Source organism: Centruroides sculpturatus, unplaced genomic scaffold, assembly GCF_000671375.1.
Source record: "Centruroides sculpturatus isolate CEXI.00-Female unplaced genomic scaffold, Cexi_2.0 scaffold1317, whole genome shotgun sequence".
NCBI lineage: Eukaryota > Metazoa > Arthropoda > Arachnida > Scorpiones > Buthidae > Centruroides > Centruroides sculpturatus.
In genome coordinates, this window is record NW_019385532.1 from 192141 (window position 1) to 212937 (window position 20797).

At 31.2% G+C, this 20797-nt stretch overlaps 1 protein-coding gene across 1 annotated transcript in view; it reads right to left on the bottom strand.

Annotated features, from left to right (window-relative positions):
- Positions 1-20797, bottom strand: part of LOC111639884 (cubilin-like) — a 210225-nt gene that overhangs the window by 178338 nt on the left and 11090 nt on the right. Inside the window, exons 8-15 of the mRNA XM_023385828.1 lie at positions 18670-18800; positions 18394-18580; positions 13588-13703; positions 10745-10985; positions 8647-8666; positions 7576-7816; positions 780-964; positions 523-685 (exon numbers count right to left, since the gene is read on the bottom strand). Coding sequence (XP_023241596.1) covers positions 523-685; positions 780-964; positions 7576-7816; positions 8647-8666; positions 10745-10985; positions 13588-13703; positions 18394-18580; positions 18670-18800 — 1284 coding nt within the window. The remainder of the gene's footprint in view (positions 1-522; positions 686-779; positions 965-7575; positions 7817-8646; positions 8667-10744; positions 10986-13587; positions 13704-18393; positions 18581-18669; positions 18801-20797) is intronic.

Sequence of the window (20797 nt, forward strand, 5' to 3'; positions counted from 1 at the left end):
TTAAAATTATAAACAAATTAATAACAAAATAGCAAATATTATAAATAAAAACTAAATTGTACAACAACCAAAGCCAAATATTATCAGGCTAGAAACAGCTATAATACTAATAATTTAATAGCCAATTTGGCATTAGAGTTAGGTGTTAGGTGCCATCCCTTGATAAGATGGCACATAACGCCTAACTCGTTAGCTCTAATTTGGCATTAGAGCTAACGCCTAATGTGTTAGCTATAATGCCAAATTGGCTATTAAATTATTAGTATTATAGCCGTTTCAAGCCCGATAATATTCTGCTTTGGTTGTTGTATAGCTTTTAAAACATATCAGGTGTGGTAAGGATGTTTGATTATTTAAACTAAATTGTTCTTTTCAACTTGAAAACATTCAGCTTTTTATTAAAAATGTGATAAACACATTAATGTCATATGTTATCAGCAAACTAAACTGCACTTATAAACAATGAAACATATAAAACAATAAATCAGACAACACATTAGTTGATATATAAAAACAACTTACCAGCAACAGCAGTATAAGCTAGTTGAAAACCTTTATCACTTAAAGTCTCATCAGTGTGAAAATATAATAGTGCATGAGGCCCAGATGTTTTTACAGGAGCTGGAGTAAGTGTTGTACATAATTTTTCCAATTCTGGATCAGAATCTGATAACCCATCATATATCTTCAAAACAACAAAAATATTATATTAATTACTTAACATATATCAATTTATAAATGTATAAAAATTATGTATTGATATATAAAAGATATTTTACTTTTAGATAATCAAAGGAACAATTTTCATGATGCTCCAATTTAAATTCTGTAAAAACAATTAACATGCGCTTTCCCAATGGTACTCTGAGTTCCCAATAACAATCTCTGTCATGTGGGTAATTTCCAGGATAACCAGGTGAAGATACAGCTCCATGAGTTACTTCTTCAAAGATTTTTCCACAAACTGTTTTCAATATATATAATACATACATTTATAAAAAAAATAATAGATATAAAAAATATATTGTTTATGACTACTTTTATATAAAGTAAATAGATTTTAATTAATGACTAAATTAACTATAAAAGCTTTCAAGCAACAAACTATTAACAATAAATAAAGAAATAGAATAGAGCATATCAGAGTTAAGTCAAAAATTCTGATTTACATTCATAATACTTCAGTAAAATAGTAAAAACAAAATAGATATAACTATCATATTCAAAATAAGAAAGTCTTGGAAAAACAGGTATTTCACAAAAAGTAGAAAAACGAGAAATTCTTTTTATGCCTCAGAAGGGATAATACATTCCTCAAAAGTGAAATTGCAACACCACAAAGGAATGTGCATAGCCACATACACATTGCAGGACCAGTAGAGGTGACAGAAATATGCAAATGATTAAAAGAACAAACAAAGATGTACAACAGATGCCTGTTTATTCAGTAACAAATATGATCCCATGGGCCACTATATGGTGAGGCATACTATCAATGAGGCAATCAATAGTTGCCTGAGGTATCCCTTTCCAAGCTGCATCTACTGTGGTATGCATGTTGTCTACAGTATGTGGCAAGGTCCCCACAGGTGTTTGATGGGAGAAAGAGACGAGGCTGCTGGACAGGGAAGGATGTGAATTCCATTCATGTGGTGAGAGTTGGCCGTCCAATATGCAATCAGGCATTGTCTTGTTGGAACACTGTGTTGGGTGTGGCCTGCACCAATGGCCAAACCACAGGCCTCACAATTCGTGTGATGTACTGGTCTGTTGTCAAAATAACAGAAATGCGCACCAGGGCTGTCTGCTGATCAAACATGATGCTTTCCCAAACCATGATGCTTGATGTGACACTTGACAAAAAGGGCTGGCACATAGCATTCCCCAAGATACCGCCACATCCACCATTCCTCCACAGACAGAAGTTGGATTCATTCAAAATACCCATTGTCATTCAGTGGTCCAGTTGCAATGGTGACAACACCATGTCAGGTGTGGAGCCTTGTCAAGCAGCTAATGGCACCTCCATTGCTGGTTGCAGTGTGTGTAGCCTGACTTTGTGCAATCTGTTGCAAATGGTTTGGGTGGACACACATGCACCCATTGATGGCAACATGCAGTTTTGGAGGTCACATGCCTTGGCAAAAGGGTTCCAAAGGGCCATTCTGCAAATCTGCTCATCTGTCCACTCTGTCTTGCATTGGTGCAATCTACTTCCTCTTCAGTGTGTTTGCAGATGTTCCTGCATCCATCGTGTCACACATTGCTGGATGATACTCATGTCGTGCTCAACATGTGTGACAACTGTGTGCATCAACAAATCAAGGCTGCACATCTCCAGGGTAAATCTCATTTCCCAGCTATTAACTGGTTGTATTCAGCTTGCTGTCTTCTCTGAGACATTTTCTATGCTTCTTCAAAAGTTCAGATACTGCAAACTGTCATTGATAGCATTTATGGCCCAAGCCAGTTGCTGGTTTTTATATCCCAAAACTGACCCAATGCATACTGAAACTTAATCATTTGCATATTTCTGTCACCTCTATTGATCCTGCACTTTGCATGTGGTTACATGTATTTCTTCAAGGTGTTGCATTTTCATTTTTGAGGAGTGTATGTATTTTTTTTGATTTATGTGAAATAGAAGTTTATGGGAGACAATTTTCTAACAAACAAATTGACAGTTTCAATTAGAAAAAATTTAATTTTATGGATTGTTAAAATAAAACTTATAACTACTATTTTAATTTCTCTAATAATATTTCTCAATTTCAAAATATATCAATAGTATATACACTGGACGACAAAAAAAATAACGCACCATGAAGGACTTGTTGGATTTGAATAAAAATTGGTATATGACATCGTCATTGCTAGACAGATATATGATTGCAACTATAAAACAAAAACATACTTTATTGTGCAGTAATATGCAATACAGTGCAGGAACTAATATCCTGTTGGGCCGCCTCTAGCGCGGATACAAGCTGTGATACGCCTTGGCATGGAGGCATAAAGATCGCGAATAATGTTCTGAGGCATATCTGTCCATGCATGATGCAATTGGGACTCAAGATGAGTCAGATCCTGTGGCTGTCGCAGCTGGCGACCCAAGTGGTCCCACACATGTTCGATTAACGATAAATCTGGAGATCATGCAGGCCAAGGAAGTGTGGAAACGTTATGTAGGCATGCTTGGGAGACCGCTGCAGTATGTGGCCGGGCATTATCCTGCTGGAATATGCCTGTCGGAAGCCCTGCCATGAGGGCAACACATGTGGCTGGAGGATGTATTGCACATATCGTTTGGCTGTGAGGGTAGTACGCATGACAACTAGAGGTGTCCTACTGTCGTATGTTATGGCTCTTCACACCATAACACTGGGGGTTGGGCCCGTGTGCTGCTCCACGGTATAGGCCGGATTGACACCTTGACCAGCGGGCTGCCATACTCTCACACGGCCATCGTGAGCCCCCAAACAAAAGCAGGATTCGTCGCTGAACACAATATGCTGCCAGTCGGTAGCGGTCCACGATTGTCATGCACGACACCACTGCAGACGGAGGCGTCGGTGGGTGGCTGTTAACGGTAGAACACATACTGGGCGTCGGGAGATCAATTCGCCTTCTACTAAGCACCTGGAAATGGTGCGGCTGGATACACTGTTCCGTAATGCAGGTGCCATTACTGCATGAATGGTAGACGATGAAGCTGTAGGCGCTGTCCGTGCTTGACGTACAATGAGACAATCCTCCCTTCTGGTGGTCTGTCGATAGCGTCCGGAACTTGTTTGCCGTTCGTGTGTACCCCTACTTACCCACTGCTCATAACACATCCTAACAGTTCTATCAGAACGGTTCAGATGGCGGCCAATCCGGCAGTATGACCATCTTCCTCTCAATCCAACAATGCGACCTCTCTTAAACTCACTTAACTGAGTGTAAGGCTGTCGAATGCGTCGTAGAGGCATGTCTGTCACTCAATGAAGTCAAAACCATGAATAAAAGTGCAGAACATATGCACAAGTCGTCACAGCGTGCACCTTTATACCAGGCAGCGGAAACATTTTTTCCCCTCTGGTGGCGATATAACATAAGAACCTACTCTCAAAAGCTAATCATTTACATATCTAGCTAAGATGATGCAACATATCAATTTTTATTCAGATCTAACAAGTCCTTCATGGTGCGTTATTTTTTTTGTCGTCCAGTGTATTTTTGAAAATCATTTTTACATTTTAAGACATTTTCTTCAATAATTGTTTTTATTTTTTAGAAAAAAACTACATAAAGCTAGCAATTTACTATCTTTACTCTATAACACAATTGTTTTTGTATCTAAAATGATCTTTAAAAACTATATAAATTTATTTGTTTAAAAAACTGCAATGTAGCACAGTAATCAACACATGGCATAACTCATTCATTTATTCCAGCTTTTGTTGATCTGTTTAAAAACTGCAATGTAGCACAGTAATCAACACATGGCATAACTCATTCATTTATTCCAGCTTTTTGTTGAGACGCGTTTCTACACACGTTTCACATTGTTGAGACGCATTTCTACACACGTTTCACATTGTTGAGACGCGTTTCTACACACGTACACACAAGATAAGGCCTATTATTGACTTTAAATACTCTACATTGTACAATTTGGAAAAATTTTTAAAAAATCATTTGCAAAAGTACAAAAATTCCAAAATTGCTATACGTAACACGGATGAATTTATAAGTGATGTAAAAAACTTAAATGTCGATGAAACGCTGAGAATGTCCAGTCTCGACATTGTTAACATGTATCCATCAATAACCTGGGAAAACTAACACAGATAAATATAGAACCAGAAGTTATAGATCTAATAGAGTTTGCATATAGAAGCAATTATTTTGAAATTAAGGGAAGATACTTTACACAAACAGAAGGCATCAGTATGGGCTCTGTGATTGGTCCAAAGCTAGCCGAACTTGTGATGATGGATATAGACGATTATATTAGTAAAATACCAGGAATACACTTTTGTAGGAGATATGTAGATGATATTTTTGTTTTGTATAAGGAAATGCAAGTTACATTAGAACAAATAAAAGACGTAATAAACAAAATAACCAAAACGATACAATTTACAACAGAAACAGAAATTAATCAAGAGAAAAATTACTTAGATATTACAATAATAAGAAAAAAGAATGAACTCGAATTTAAGACTTTCAAAAAGTCATGTTCAATGCAAACAACAGTGAAATATAACTCAAATATACCACTATATATAAAGCAAAATATATTTTCTATGGAATATAATAAGATAAAAAATAGAACTAGTAAATGTATGGACATAGATAATGATATTAAAAGTTTAAAGAAAAAATTCTTGTTAAATGGATACCCCAACAGGTTACTTACAAACTGGGAAGAAAAAATCAACAACGTAAATAATAAAAAGAATCCTGAAAAGAATGAAATAGATAATGGAAAGATTTCAAATGAAAATAAAATGAAATATATTCCATTTCCTTATATTAAAGGTCTATATGAAAAAATTAATAAAGAAATAAGACATACTAATGTAAAACTCGCCCCGAAATATAAAAATTTTTTTGCCAGACTAAATAATAATAATACAACTAGGTCAACAGGAAAACAACAAGTGAAAGATACAAAAAACGTAGTATACCAAATTCCATGTACATGTGAAAATAAAAAATATTACATAGGAGAAACAAAGAGAAAAATGGAAGTTAGATTAAAAGAACACGTAGCAGATCTAAAACATAATAGAATTAATTCAGCCTTTCTCGAACATTGCACGTTGAATAATTGTAATATTGACCAAAATAATGTAAAAATCCTACATAAAGAAAAAGAAACTTATCACAGAAAATTTAAAGAGAGTATAGAAATTATAAAAAATAAACATTGTATAAATAAAAACTTAAGTTTAAAAATTAACGAGAATTGGCTAAAAATACTGTAAAAGAATTTGGAAAGAAAAATTATTTGAAAAAAAGGAGAATTTTTGGAAAATAAAAAGGAAAAAATTCAAAATACTTTTAGAGTACTATTTAAAAGAAATACGAAACATAATTAAAACTTGCCTACCAGAAACCATATGATTATGTAAATCATCATAGAATGAAACGCCTCTAGAATCGAAGAGTTGAAAGAACAAAATTAAGAAAGTGAAGTCTAGTTACTTCGTATCGATATAAATACTAAAGAAGAAAAAATGTGATAGAAGCTCATTAGATACAAAGAGGATAAGGACAGGAGAATTATAGGGAACATACGGAAAAAGAAGAACTCTGCCATATGTCCATTGTAATCCTTTGTGACACCTCAAGAACTCTACTGTGACTAAGTACGTAAGAAAAAATCCTGTATATTGTTAATACCTACATGTTAAGTACACTAATTGTGTTGTTTTTATAGTCTTCAAAGTATAGTAGAGTTTAAATAAGACAATCTGTGTCTGAAGCATGAAGAAGTAAGATTAAATCTTCAACCTAGTATCTGAAATAATCAAGTATATAGAGTATGATTCCCGTTCAAGGAAAAAAATACATCCAGAGAAGGAATTTACTTAGAAAATGGTATGTTATGTCTTACTTGTATATACCAACGAAATATACTTTTATTTTTGTCGTTTTTTAATTCATATGTCGGGTTATAATATGTATATAATTAGTTTTTATATGTTTTAGTTGACTGAGGAGGGGCAAAAACAGAGCCCGAAACATGTGTAGAAATGCGTCTCAACAAAAAGCTGGAATAAATGAATGAGTTATGCCATGTGTTGATTACTGTGCTACATTGCAGTTTTTTAAACAAATATAAAGATACAACACGGTTTCGAAATATGGAGGTATATAAATTTAGTTTTCATCTAAAATTGTACTTTAAAAAATATACTAATAATTTTTTAGATTAAGACCATAATAAAAGTAAATTTTTTCATATATGAAATGTTTCAATTTCAAAAAAAAAAAAATACTGTATAACGTCAGACTGTTCATGTTAATACATTGACTTTTAAATAAAAAATTACAGCTTTTCCACACCAATAGAATAAAGTGTAAAATCTTCATGCTGTTGTATCATTTATTTTCTATGTGTCTAAACATCAGGGACACAAACCCTTTCCCATTGCCTAAAAGTTTCTGTTAAATTTATTGCATTAACCACTTTCATCATAGCTTATCTTCTCTGAATTGTTTACATGAGTCTACTCAACTAATTGTGCTATACCATTACTATCCCATTTTAGTTCCATTTTAACCAGTTAATGGGAATACTGAAGATGGCCCATTAACTGGGTAAAAACAATGTCACAATCAAACATTTTACACACTACTAAAGATGTTATGCTCATTTATAAGATAAATATTAAATTTCTTAATATCCTCAATATTATATGAAATAATATTGATATAATGAATATAAAAAATGTGTTGAACTTTTCACATTTATACTGTAGTTTCTAAATCTTCAGAAATTAAATTCTAATATAATAATCTTTCTTTTTTCGTATAATAATATTTTTATATAAATTTTTTTACATATTGCACAGATATTACCTGGATCAGTAGTTGTCCAAGTTAAATTAAAACCATCAGCTGCTGTATCACCATCTGAATGAAATAGCATGTAGAGAAAATTATGCGTACTTATTATATTTCCATTTTTTGGTGCAACATTACCACAGAATCTGCCTATAGCATTGTCAATTGCAGAAGGACCATCATTTATTTGTAAGAAATCATAAGAACAATCTGGTGAGTATTCAATATTAAATCTGTTAAATGTCACATTAAAAACCTAAAAGAAAAAATATTAAATTAATAACTTCTAAAATATGTTTATTCCTTTAAATTTAAATACAAATTTTAAAGAAAAAGTTAAGTATATTTAAAAATAGTAATCAATACTTTTATTCTATACAGTTAATAAAACTGTATAAAGTATNATCACAGAAAATTTAAAGAGAGTATAGAAATTATAAAAAATAAACATTGTATAAATAAAAACTTAAGTTTAAAAATTAACGAGAATTGGCTAAAAATACTGTAAAAGAATTTGGAAAGAAAAATTATTTGAAAAAAAAGGAGAATTTTTGGAAAATAAAAAGGAAAAAATTCAAAATACTTTTGGAGTGTATTTTAAAAGAAATACAAAACATAATTAAATCTTGCCTACCAGAAACACGTTGTTTTGCAAATCATCATAAAATAGAAACGCCTCTAGAATCGAGGAGTTGAAAGAACGGAATTAAGAAAGTGAGGTCTAGTTACTTCGGTAAGGATTATTAATAATAATACATAAAGACAGAGAGTTAATAAAAATGACAAGTTTAATAATATAAAATTTATATGAATTAGTATCGATATTAATATTAAAGAAGAAAAAATGTGCTGGAAGCTCATTAGAAGTCCTTCCAGATACTTAAGAAAACCTAAGTAAACAAGTATGTAAGGATAAATTTAGAATGTAGTCTAATACTCAGGTTCAACTAAAAACTAGGTTCTTCTGGGGAATTTTTATACGAAAAATTTTTCAGAGGAAAGCATGGTAATATAAACAACCGTGAAAGAATAGCGCAATTAAAATCTGCGAAGTGTGGCAAATTCGTTTAGGTAAGAATTATTTACCTTTATGTAATAATAGTAAACTATTAATAGAAAGAAAGCTTAATATTAATTGTACATAAAATAGTATTAATATTTCAACACTAACGAATGAGATACAAAGAGGATAAGGACAGAAGAATTATAAAAAACGTACGGAAAAAGAAGAACTCTGCCACATGTCCATTATAATCCTTTACGACACCTCAAGAACTCTACTGTGACTGAGTATGTAAGAAAAATCCTGTATATTATTAATACCTAAATGTTGAGTACATTAATTGTGTTGTTTTTTATGGTCTTCAAAGTATAGTAAAGTTTAAATAAGACAGTCTGCATCTGAAGCGTAAAGAAGTAAGATTAAATCTTCAACCTGGTATCTGAAATAATCAAGTATATAGAGTATGATTCCCGTTCGAAAAAATACATCCAGAGAGGGAATTCATTTGAAAAACGGTATGTTACGTCTTACTTGTATATACCAACGAAATATACTTTTATTTTTGTTATCTTTTAATTCATAAGTCGGGTTATAATATGTATATAATTAGTTTTTATATGTTTTAGTTGACTGAGGAGGGGCAAAAACAGAGCCCGAAACATGTGTAGAAATGCGTCTCAACAAAAAGCTGGAATAAATGAATGAGTTATGCCATGTGTTGATTACTGTGCTACATTGCAGTTTTTAAACAGATCAACAAAAGCTTGAATAAATGAATGAGTTATGCCATGTGTTGATTACTGTGCTACATTGCAGTTTTTTAAACAAATATAAAGATACAACACGGTTTCGAAATATGGAGGTATATAAATTTAGTTTTCATCTAAAATTGTACTTTAAAAAATATACTAATAATTTTTTAGATTAAGATCATAATAGAAGTAAATTTTTTCATATATAAAATGTTTCAATTTCAAAACAAAAAAATACTGTATAATGTCAGATTGACTGTTCATGTTAATACATTGAATTTTAAATCAAAAATTATAAAACTATCATGAAAAATCATTCAAAATTTAAAAAAATCTCTATAGAGTCTTCAGAAAAATATTATTTATAATACAGTTTAGATTTTTAAAAAAACTATAATTGATTTTTGACATTGTCAATGAATTTTAGAAAAATAAAAATATATTTTCATAATGATGATAACCTAAAATGATAAATTTGTTGATATATTATGTAAATATTTCTAAATCTCAAAGTTGTAGTCATTTACTTTACTGAGATGAATTGAATAAGATTGAATATATTAAATTCATGAAAATTAAAAATGATACTGTATATTTTTATATTATTAGTTTATCAACTTTTACACAATGATTCAAACCTCTTGGATGACAACTGGAAAAGTGTGGTATACATTATCCCAGGCAAAAATAAGGTTTTCAATATTAACACTGTTTACATTAGTTATATGGCAAGATATCTCAACAAGAGGCTATCCAAGCATGAGGATAATAATAAAAGAAAAGGAGATAATATAGTATTATCATTATTCATTCAACTTTCTGGAGCTAGAGCACATTAGCAAGTTGCTACAATTATCAGATATATCTCCCAGCTTTTCCACACCAATAGAATAAAGTGTGAAATCTTCATGCACTTCTATTCTATTGCATCTTCATGGAATCTTCATGCTGTTGCATCATTTATTTTCTACGTGTCTAAACATCAGGGACACAAACCCTTTCCTATTGCCTAAAAGTTTCTGTTAAATTTATTGCATTAACCACTTTCATCATAGCTTATCTTCTCTGAATTGTTTACATGAGTCTACTCAACTAATTGTGCTATACCATTACTATTCCATTTTAGTTCCATTTTAACCAGTTAATGGGAATACTGAAGATGGCCCATTAACTGGGTAAAAACAATGTCACAATCAAACATTTTACACGCTGCTAAAGATGTTATGCTCATTTATAAGATAAATATTAAATTTCTTAATATCCTCAATATTATATGAAATAATATAATGAATATAAAAAATGTGTTGAACTTTCCACATTTATACTGTAGTTTCTAAATCTTCAGAAATGAAATTCTAATATAATAATCTTTCTTTTTTCATATAATAATACTTTTATATAAATTTTTTACATATTGCACAGATATTACCTGGATCAGTAGTAGTCCAAGTTAAATTAAAACCATCAGCTGATACATCACGATCTGAATGAAATTGCATGTAGAGAAAATTATGTGTACTTATTATATTTCCATTTTTTGGTGCAACATTACCACAGAATCTGCCTATAACATTGTCAATTGCAGAAGGACCATCATTTATTTGTAAGAAATCATAAGAACAATCTGGTGAGTATTCAATATTAAATCTGTTAAATGTCACATTAAAAACCTAAAAGAAAAAATATTAAATTAATAACTTCTAAAATATGTTTATTCCTTTAAATTTAAATACAAATTTTAAAGAAAAGGTTAAGTATATTTAAAAATAGTAATCAATACTTTTATTCTATACAGTTAATAAAACTGTATAAAGTATATTTTAGGATAGTTAATAAACAATTTAGAAAGTCAAGGTAAGAAGTAAAAAAGTAATATTATTGCTAAAGATCAAAAAAAATAAAATAATGACTAGTATTGGTGATATTAGGATAAAACAAGAAAGAAATTGAATCTACTAATTATATTTAATTTGTGTGTTGGTAAGCTAACTTTCTTTTTTTTTTCTTTTTGAATCACTTCTACAAACCTGGGGTATTATCTTAATATGTCTGAATTGACTCAAAAGACAGAATGTAAACTCCATCAAGACTGAGGGAGTGAATCATACCCAATACAAATTAATAATTTGAATACTTCATGATAAAAATGATAAGTACCTTTCTCACAAAGTATTCAGCAAATAGAGGTGAGGTGATCACATCATGCAAAATAGTAAGTTAAACTGAAAAGAAGAAGAATCAAAAACCACCTTTGAAACAAATCTCATATGAACCTATTAGAAGGACTGAGCATAGCATTATATCTCCAAGGATTTTGTTCCAAGCTCAAATCAGACATCTGAAAATTAGTAAAATGTCATCATTTGTTAGAACATTCATGAATCTGAGGTTTAGTTGTAGAAGCCAAATCTGTGGTTGATATTCTTCAAACTCTTGACAACATCAGGAATCCATCATACACAAGACTACCGTATGTGAGTTATACACTTTGTGAATGTTACAGTTAACCTTGGCAGTTAAAGATTTTTCCTCCTTTTGTAACATTATTGAAAGAATAGTCTTAAGTAATAAATGCACTAAATACCAGATAATATTCAAAAACACTTACACAATTAAAAGTCCAGCTCATGAAACAACAGTGGAAAAAATAAACATTTTCAATTGCTTTTAGCAATCATCCTCAAGTTAAAGAACTTATTTGGAAACATATAACAGAATAGAATGTATGATAGAATGTAGTAATTTAAAATATAAAATAAATGTCCAATTGCCTGTCAAATGTCACGTTTGTATTGGATGTAAATAGCAAATTAAATATGATGTAAAAATTAAATATCCAATAATGCCCTCCAGCCCAGGAATACTGTACAAACATAAGTTCAAATTTTTTCGAGCACTTCAGTACCTTTTCTGGAAATACTTCTGAACATCCTCCTGGTGTCCATATCATTCACTGTTTGTGTAGTTTTTCCAAGGAAGAAAATATGAAAGGAACCAGTGTTCCTTTCTTTCATATTTTCATTCATATTTTCCACTCAAGGAAAATATCCAGCACTCTGATGTCACTCAGTCATTTGTAGTTGAAGCTGCATATGGACACCAAGTAGTGGTTTCTATAGGAACTAAAGCATGATAATGTAATTCTAGTGCAATGTTTATTATTTGCAAGTTTTAAGCTTGTGTACAAGTGTTATTTTGAGATGTTTATATATCCTTAGTCATTTTCTATCTCTAGGCACAGAAGAATTTTGTGAAAGAAGTGAAAAGGATGAAAGCTGTGACATGAATGAGAAACATGATATTCACATTTCAGACCATCACACTGACAGAGAAATATAAGAAAATGGTGATAGTAGAGAGAATGAGAATGTAGAAGGGACTCTGGTGCAAATTTAAGGACAAATAAGCATCAGAACAGTCCAAAGCCTATGTATCCTTACATTGTCTAACGATACAGACTATAAATGAACTTTGTCTAACTCCTAGAGAAATTAATCAATACAGTATTATATAGTAAGAAAGCTTTCATGAGAAAAATTTTAAAAATTGTTGTAAACAATTGATCAAATAAAATGTTTCTCTTATGTATAACAGGAATTTTCAATTTACTATTTCAAAAATTAATTTATCATAATTAAAACTACATCATAATATACAGATATCATTTCAAAATATTTTTATTTCTGAAAATTAATAAACATACTGTATATAAAATTCATTAGAGGTTTAATATACTTTAGGGGATCAAAATATGACAAAAATGTGTATAGATATTTCAAATTACACAATTTATACGATGTCATAGTTTAAAACATCATCAGAAAATTTTATGTGTAATCATGTAGAATTTTAAAATATTATCATATTAAAATTCTTCAAAATTTTGATTTTTTATTTTCTGTTTACTCTGTTAAACAGGAAACAAGTTAGCAACAGAAACAAAATATCTGAAATGTTTTAGTTAAGAATTAAACTAAATTCTAAAATTAAAGTATTTCTTTTTTTTTTTATAAATTCAAATACTTTTATTCGCCCTCTTGCGTAGAAATTAGAAATTTCTACACAAGAGTATTTATAATATACGTACCTCTCTGCCTTTTACCCATGTGCTCCTTCCAACCAAGTAATAAAGTAATTACTTTATTATTTGGTTGGAAGGAGCACACCAGTAAAAGGCAGAGAGGTACGTGTACTTTTATTGGATTTATGGTAATTTGCAAATAGACTGTATTACAAATAAAATTGAAAATAATGAAAAGAAAGCAGAGTTACTTTTCCTGGTATTGTAGATAATCTCCAAATACAATCTTTTGAATGTGGATATTCATCCAGAGGACCAGTTGGATACAGAATACTTCCAATTTCTTGATGAAAAGTTCCTCCACAACCTAAAACGATTAATTATGTAATTTTATATAGTATAAAACTCAACTTCTTAACATTCAAAACTTTACTACACAATTATTTCAACATAAAACAATTATATTCTTGCCTAGTGTTGAAGAAAAGTCACTTCATTGTGCCAGTATACAATTCTTCTTTACTCTTATTATATATTAATACATATTTTAATATAAATAACAACTTCACTTTTATGGGTATGCTCTTCAGCTCTGATAAGGTATCAACCGTCTCATTCAGAGCTTGAATTATACCTACACCATTGCCTTCAGCATCTTAAACATTCCTGCCAGATCCTACACGTGTACTGCTTTTATGCTTGGCAAGAGGTTCCTTTTTCATCCGAATCGTGGATATTACAACCTTTCTATTACTTGTTAGACTTCGTTGCTTCCAAATACTTCTCAGATTCCATGATTAATAAATAAAGATTACATTTGATTGAACGGAAAGTTTTTGCATTAATTTTTATCAACCGCATCTTCTCAGTTTTTACCGGGTGCTCGCTCTCTGGTGTTTAAAAACAAAACTATTTTATCTGTGTTGTTTGAATCGTTCTTGTGTATTGTCAGGAGTAAAGATGAATAGTAATAGGAAAAGCAGAACTTTTGAATTGAATTCCAAATTTTTATTATTAAAAAGAAATTTAAAATTCACTTATGACGTTGAAATTTTATGAAGTAGACTACTATACTCATATATATATCCTCCAATTTGACAAGTTTGACTGATAAAGAATCTAGAAGAATTTTCGACAATAATTATTGTATAATTCTTCAGAATTAATAGCAAGATTGAGACCGAAGTTTTAAACGCGGAAACGTGTACGTCGGACGTTCAGCGCCGCTTTCCTGTAAGCCTAGAAGTTTGACAATGGTGTTTGGATGGTCAGTGGAATCATGCTCGACATTCCAAACACCATTATCAAACTTCTAGGCTTACGGGAAAACGGCGCTGAACGTCCGATGTACACGTTTTCGCGTTTAAAACTTCGGCCTCAACCTCGCTAATGTGAAAAGAATACAAGTTACTTGAGTACTAATCTAAATGTATTTGAAACAAACTTGTTAAGAAATTGAACTCCAGTAAAGAAGTAGTTTGGTTTGTTATATATAATTTTTCCTTTTTCTTTAAATGAACGATAATGACACACAGATTCTCCAGAGAAGTCACCCATGGCACAGGTATACAGTACGTGAATCTATTTATATGATGATAAAAGCATACACTATATATATATATATATTTTTTTTTAGATCAATAAGATCTCTTAAAAATAGTCTCGGGTTGGACGATAAACAATATGATTACGCAATGCAAGAGCAATAACTAGTAAGATTCTAGCTCTGAATGAGGCGGTTGGGACCTTATTAGAGCTGTAGATTATGTCCGTAGGAGTAAAATAGTCAAAAGGAACAGATTGTCTATTTGTGTTTGTTTAGTTATGGCAACGCAACACTTGGGCGATCTGCCTAGGAGATGCCTTCCGGGAGGTCAAAAAGACCTCCCGGAAGGCATCTCCTAGGCAAGAGAAACTGGCCCCTATTTAGGCGTTATAGACATGGAGAAAACCCGGAAAACTCCACGTGGTCAGCCCGTCCGGAACCCATGACCGAACTCCCAGTGTTCAGGGTACGAAGACCGATTGGTCACTGGTAAGCCATGTCTACTTGTGATCTTTCGCGAGATATCTCAATAACTCTACCCTGACATGCAAGGAACACTACTGTTATCACTTTCCAATGAAACGTCAACAACAGAAAGTTACAAGAAATTGAGATTCGTCTCGCCCTCCCAATATCGACAATTTCCATTGAAGAGTTGGCAAAGTGACTTGCCGATCAACTGAAATAGTCGGCTGCTATAAATTCCTGCTTTTGGAATTAAAGAAAAATTACAATAGGACAAAATTACGTTATGTTTTATCTTTAGTTGCAGTTCACTCTCTCTGATCCGAAACAATTTTATTCATTTTTTCCACTAAATGCTGCAGCCGAAAATAAGAAGAAATCATAGTCTATCTTTTAAAAACATAACAAACTTGTGAAATTAATATATACTATAGATCTTAACATACACATGTATAGGCTAATAAATACAAATGTATAAAAGTAACCAAAATGTACCAAAATACATGTATAAACGAATTTTTAGGCCCTGTACACACTAGGCGTTTTTCAACGCGCGTTAAACGCTCGTCGAACGCCGAGCAAACGCGCGTTAGCTCGGCGTTTTACGAGCGTTTAGCGGAGCGTGCGCACTGGCTCGGTTTGGAAATGGATGTGGAAGTGATTGCTTGTGTGTGGTTCCTCTATCGTCGCAATAAAAGACGACGGCGGAGGCAAAGAGAATTTTGGGTGCACCCAATATTACGAGATAGACTGACGCATGAAATGTTTGCGACGTTGTATCCAAAACTAAGACAAAATAAATTTAAAGTTTTTTAATTCTTTTAAAATATCTATAAAATCCTTTGACGATGGTTGGTCTCTTTTAGATTTCATCAATAAATAGATCAGTATCGAAATGATCGTTCTCCATTTCAGCACATATATCTCAAAGCGCTCGGCTGACGCCCGCAAAACGCGCGATCGCATGTACGGTAACATGGCAGCACATATAACTCTAAGCGCTCGCAAAGCGCGCGTTTAACGCGCGCTTGGCTTTTGAGTGTGTACGGCTACATAGAACTCTTGGTTTTTTTAAACGCGCGTTGAAAAACGCCTAGTGTGTACAGGGTCTTAAAGCTATAAACTAAGTTTTTTTTAACTTTCTTTGTTTTACAAATACAGTAATCTTGTTAATCCGTACAATCCTGCATAATAATTGTTTTGCATTTGGGGAATATATATGACTATATAATCCATCTGTACAATTGCAATTTTTCTCTTCAAAAGGTAATCAGTCAACCGATATTTGTAAGCAATCCAATAGATTTCTATACACAAATACAGAGAATTCTGTAGGGACTGTAATCAAGATCATGAATTTTTAATAGAAAATTGTTTGTAGCTTAAATAATAGAATAAATACTATTTTTCATGTATTCAAATATTGAAATTCTTGACATAGATTTATTAACACAACGTTAATATAAATTTATATAAGATAACTATATGTTAGCTAGCATTTCGTAAAGTTTAGAATGCAGTTTTATACGAAAAATGAGAGAATGAATTTTTTACATGAATCAAGTTTAACAGCTTTCATAATAACTAATGAATACTATTCATAGTAAATAAGGAATTTATTCTTTAAACCGCCTTGGAACAAGAGCATGTCAACTGAAGTTTATTTATTAAATCTCTATACACATAGGACAAGTATGTTTTCCAGATTCATGACTCAGTTTCTCATAGACTAGTCTATCAACCTTTGTATAATTAATCACCTGTAACCTGTCTAAATACAGGGAAATTCAGAGCTTCAAAATAATTTTCACAGAAACTTGAAAAAATGAATTAACATGTTCTTGTTCCAAGGTCTTCGATTAATCCTTTGAGGAAGAATTGTAAATAATGAAAAAATTTGAACTTTTTTTTAAAGAGTAAGTTAAATATAGTCTATGTAGTTCAATTTTCTACGTACAGTAAATATACATTTAAAAAAAATAAGGCACGGGACAAATGTGTCTTAATCTGTGTCAATGGTACAAAAGCATATAGCTTGAAGATACATACCAGCAGTTGGATTAATGACTTAGAAAGTCTTTTATTTTAAAAAAAAACCCACATAATAGTTTTTATGTATAGCTTGAAGTAGTCTTTGTTACTCATTGGACACACATGAACTTGGCAAGTCATGCAGATGACATTTGTGCTGTTGTTAATGTTTCTTTGGGCACATTGTTTGAAGGATTTTTTCCATGCATGTTGTGTTTGGTAAGTGATTACTCTATTCCTGTCGATCTTCTCCCTTCCATTTTTGAAGCATAAGTGCAGAGAGCATGCTTCTTTTTTGAAAAGGTTCTTTGAAAAGGATAAGACCTCATGCAAGAGATCTCCTGAAGTCAATGGACTTCAGTTTTGAATTCAACTTGAGTATTTACTAAACAATGAAGACATTGTTCACATAAATATCAAGAACATCATTGAAAAGTCGAAATAAAATCAAATTTAAAATAATACTTTATTTTAGATTCTCTGTCCGTTTGAAAAGTCCCTTTTTCTTGTCTATGAGGTCCATTCCACCCATAAATTCATTGTAGATCTGCACAATGTTAGAGCACTTGTTTTTTGTTTCTTTTCTTTCTCCCTTCGATATCATTCTTGTCCAAATCATATTCTTCTTCATCGCTGTAATCAACAATTCATCAACTTTCCTAATGAAAGTTTAAATTATCTACTGCACTATTTACTTGCCATGGTTTCATTTTTAAATGTTTCATGTAAAAACATATTAGCTGCTATATTGATTATTCATGGAAAGCTTGAACTAAAATGAATTACAAACTAACTTTACCAGGAAAAGTAGAAAATACAAAGTAAAAGGCAGAAACAAACAATACGACTCCTTTACAAGGTATCCCACTAAAGCCAATAATGCATAACATTTAAATTTTGGGACTTGGTTTTACAATTTTATTTTACTTACCAGCTTCTATATCCATACAGAAATCATAAAAATAAATAAACTCATAATCTAATATGAAATAAAATGCTAAAATGAGATACATACTCTGTGAAGCTTCTTCACATAACGATCCTTGCCACTCGCTTGAGCATTGACAGGTAAACGAAGTTTGCTGATTTATACAAGTGCCTCCATTCCTACATGGATTACTGTCACATGGATTTGTAGGAGTCTCACATAAAGTTCCTGTATAGCCAGGAGAGCATATACATATATAATTATTTCCGCTAACCTGAAAAAAAGAGTTAAATTTATAGATATAACGTTTTTAAAGAATAACTGGTAGAAAAATATATTAATAATTTTAAATTAAATGTTTACTTGACAACTTCCGTGTAAACATGGATTAGCTTCACAAGCTGTACCAGTAGCAGTTATGCAACCATTTGGTCCAACTCCGCTTCCTGTCAAACCACTTGGACAACGACATTCTCTGTATAATGGCGATATAGCTATAAAAAAGATAACACGTTTTTAATTAATATATAAATAACATATATGTATTTAATTATAAACGTATACTTCATTTTTGTAGTGCAAATAAAAAAAGTGTCATTAAAAAACATTATTTCTATACAAATGAATGTTATGATTGATATATATATACAGTACATGCAACTTTTGAGTGAAAATTGAATATGTGGAATACAGAGATTAGTTTAAATCTCTGTTGGTAGAGGCCCCAGACAATTGCCCTTTTTGCCCATACGCTCCACTGTATTGAAATTATTTGACAGGTTAATAAATGCTCTTATTTTGCAATAAAAGTAATAGTGAAAGAAACATTAAGAAATACTAATATACAGTACAGTATAATAANTACTTACAAAACATTAAATTAAAAATCTATTGACAATACAAATTAAATTAAAAACATTTATTATTTATAACTTATAATTCATGTAACTGTATAATAAATAATAATTGAATTAGATACATTTAACTTCAATCATAACATGCAATAAATTCTAAATATTTATTGTAAGTTTTCGCGAAATTGAAGACAATTTTGGATTTGTGACGATGTTACAATATCTTATTACGTAACTTAGTAAAGAATTAGTTAAGGATATTAATATTTAATACACCAATACTTAATAATTTATAAATGTTCACGTTTTACAGATGAAAACTTCGACCGCAACATTTTTAATATTCTGATCATTAAATAAAGGCAAGATAAAGTTGAACAAATATCGAGATCAGAATTTAATAGTTCGCGAATTAAATTATTTCAAAGAGTAAATTATTTTATTTCAATAAGAGAATAAAGCAAACTGAAATATCAGCAACATGGAATAGAGAATTAATAAATAAATGGGACTAATCTAATCACATGAAAATCAATTAAGAATATTCATAAACGAGTTAAATGTTAATCAATTCCTAAAGTATCTTTACTACATCATAGTATTGTTTTCCGGGATTGTCCCGGATTTTTTCCGACNTATTTCAATAAGAGAATAAAGCAAACTGAAATATCAGCAACATGGAATAGAGAATTAAGAAATAAATGGGACTAATCTAATCACATGAAAATCAACTAAGAATATTCATAAACGAGTTGAATATTAATCAATTCCTAAAGTATCTTTACCACATCATAGTATTGCCAGATGTCCCAGTTTTCCGGGATTTTCCCGGATTTTTTCCGACTGCCAGCTAACGACAGGAAGAATTTATTCTAAAAACTGTTCGTACAATAAAGTATTTTTTTTTCGTGTTGTAAATGTATTTCTGTCACTGGCAGAGTAAAAATACACGTATTGCATGTCCTGAAATTGAAACGTCCCGGTATCTTTCGAGAAGAATTCATTTTGCTATGGATTTTATCCCAAAGTATCTGGTAACTCTGTCATGCATTAGTGTATATCATATGGTAGCCTGTATAAAACTATAATTTAAATCATAGTGTAAGAACATAGGTGATACCACTCTCCATTTAATTAAGAACGTTAGCGAAGTGATTGAGCTTACTCGAGTATCCACGAGATGTAATAGTTCAATTTTTACCATTGATTACCACTAGCAACAATTGCTAATTGAACTCTAATTTGTGTTCATTTCAATATAATTAGTGAAATTTACATTAGTTCTCGATCTGCACACAGTATCGCACGTTTCCATTTTTAAAACAATTCCAAATCTTTTGGTGCCTTAAATACATTTACTATTTGTTTCTTTGGATAATAATTACCTTTTCAATTATGCACACATCATTTAAGAGACATGATTTTGTAAGAATTTCTTAAAAACACTGTCGAACGAAGCGATAATAAGTGATAAATAACGATACTAAATGGACTTTTCGATACCCGGCACCTGATGGAGAATGTCTGAAGTACGACCACATTCCTGACATGTTTTCAACAGTCAAACAATAAGAGTGGTATCACTTGTATTCTTACACAATGATTTAAATATATAATTAACTAATGAAACTACTAAA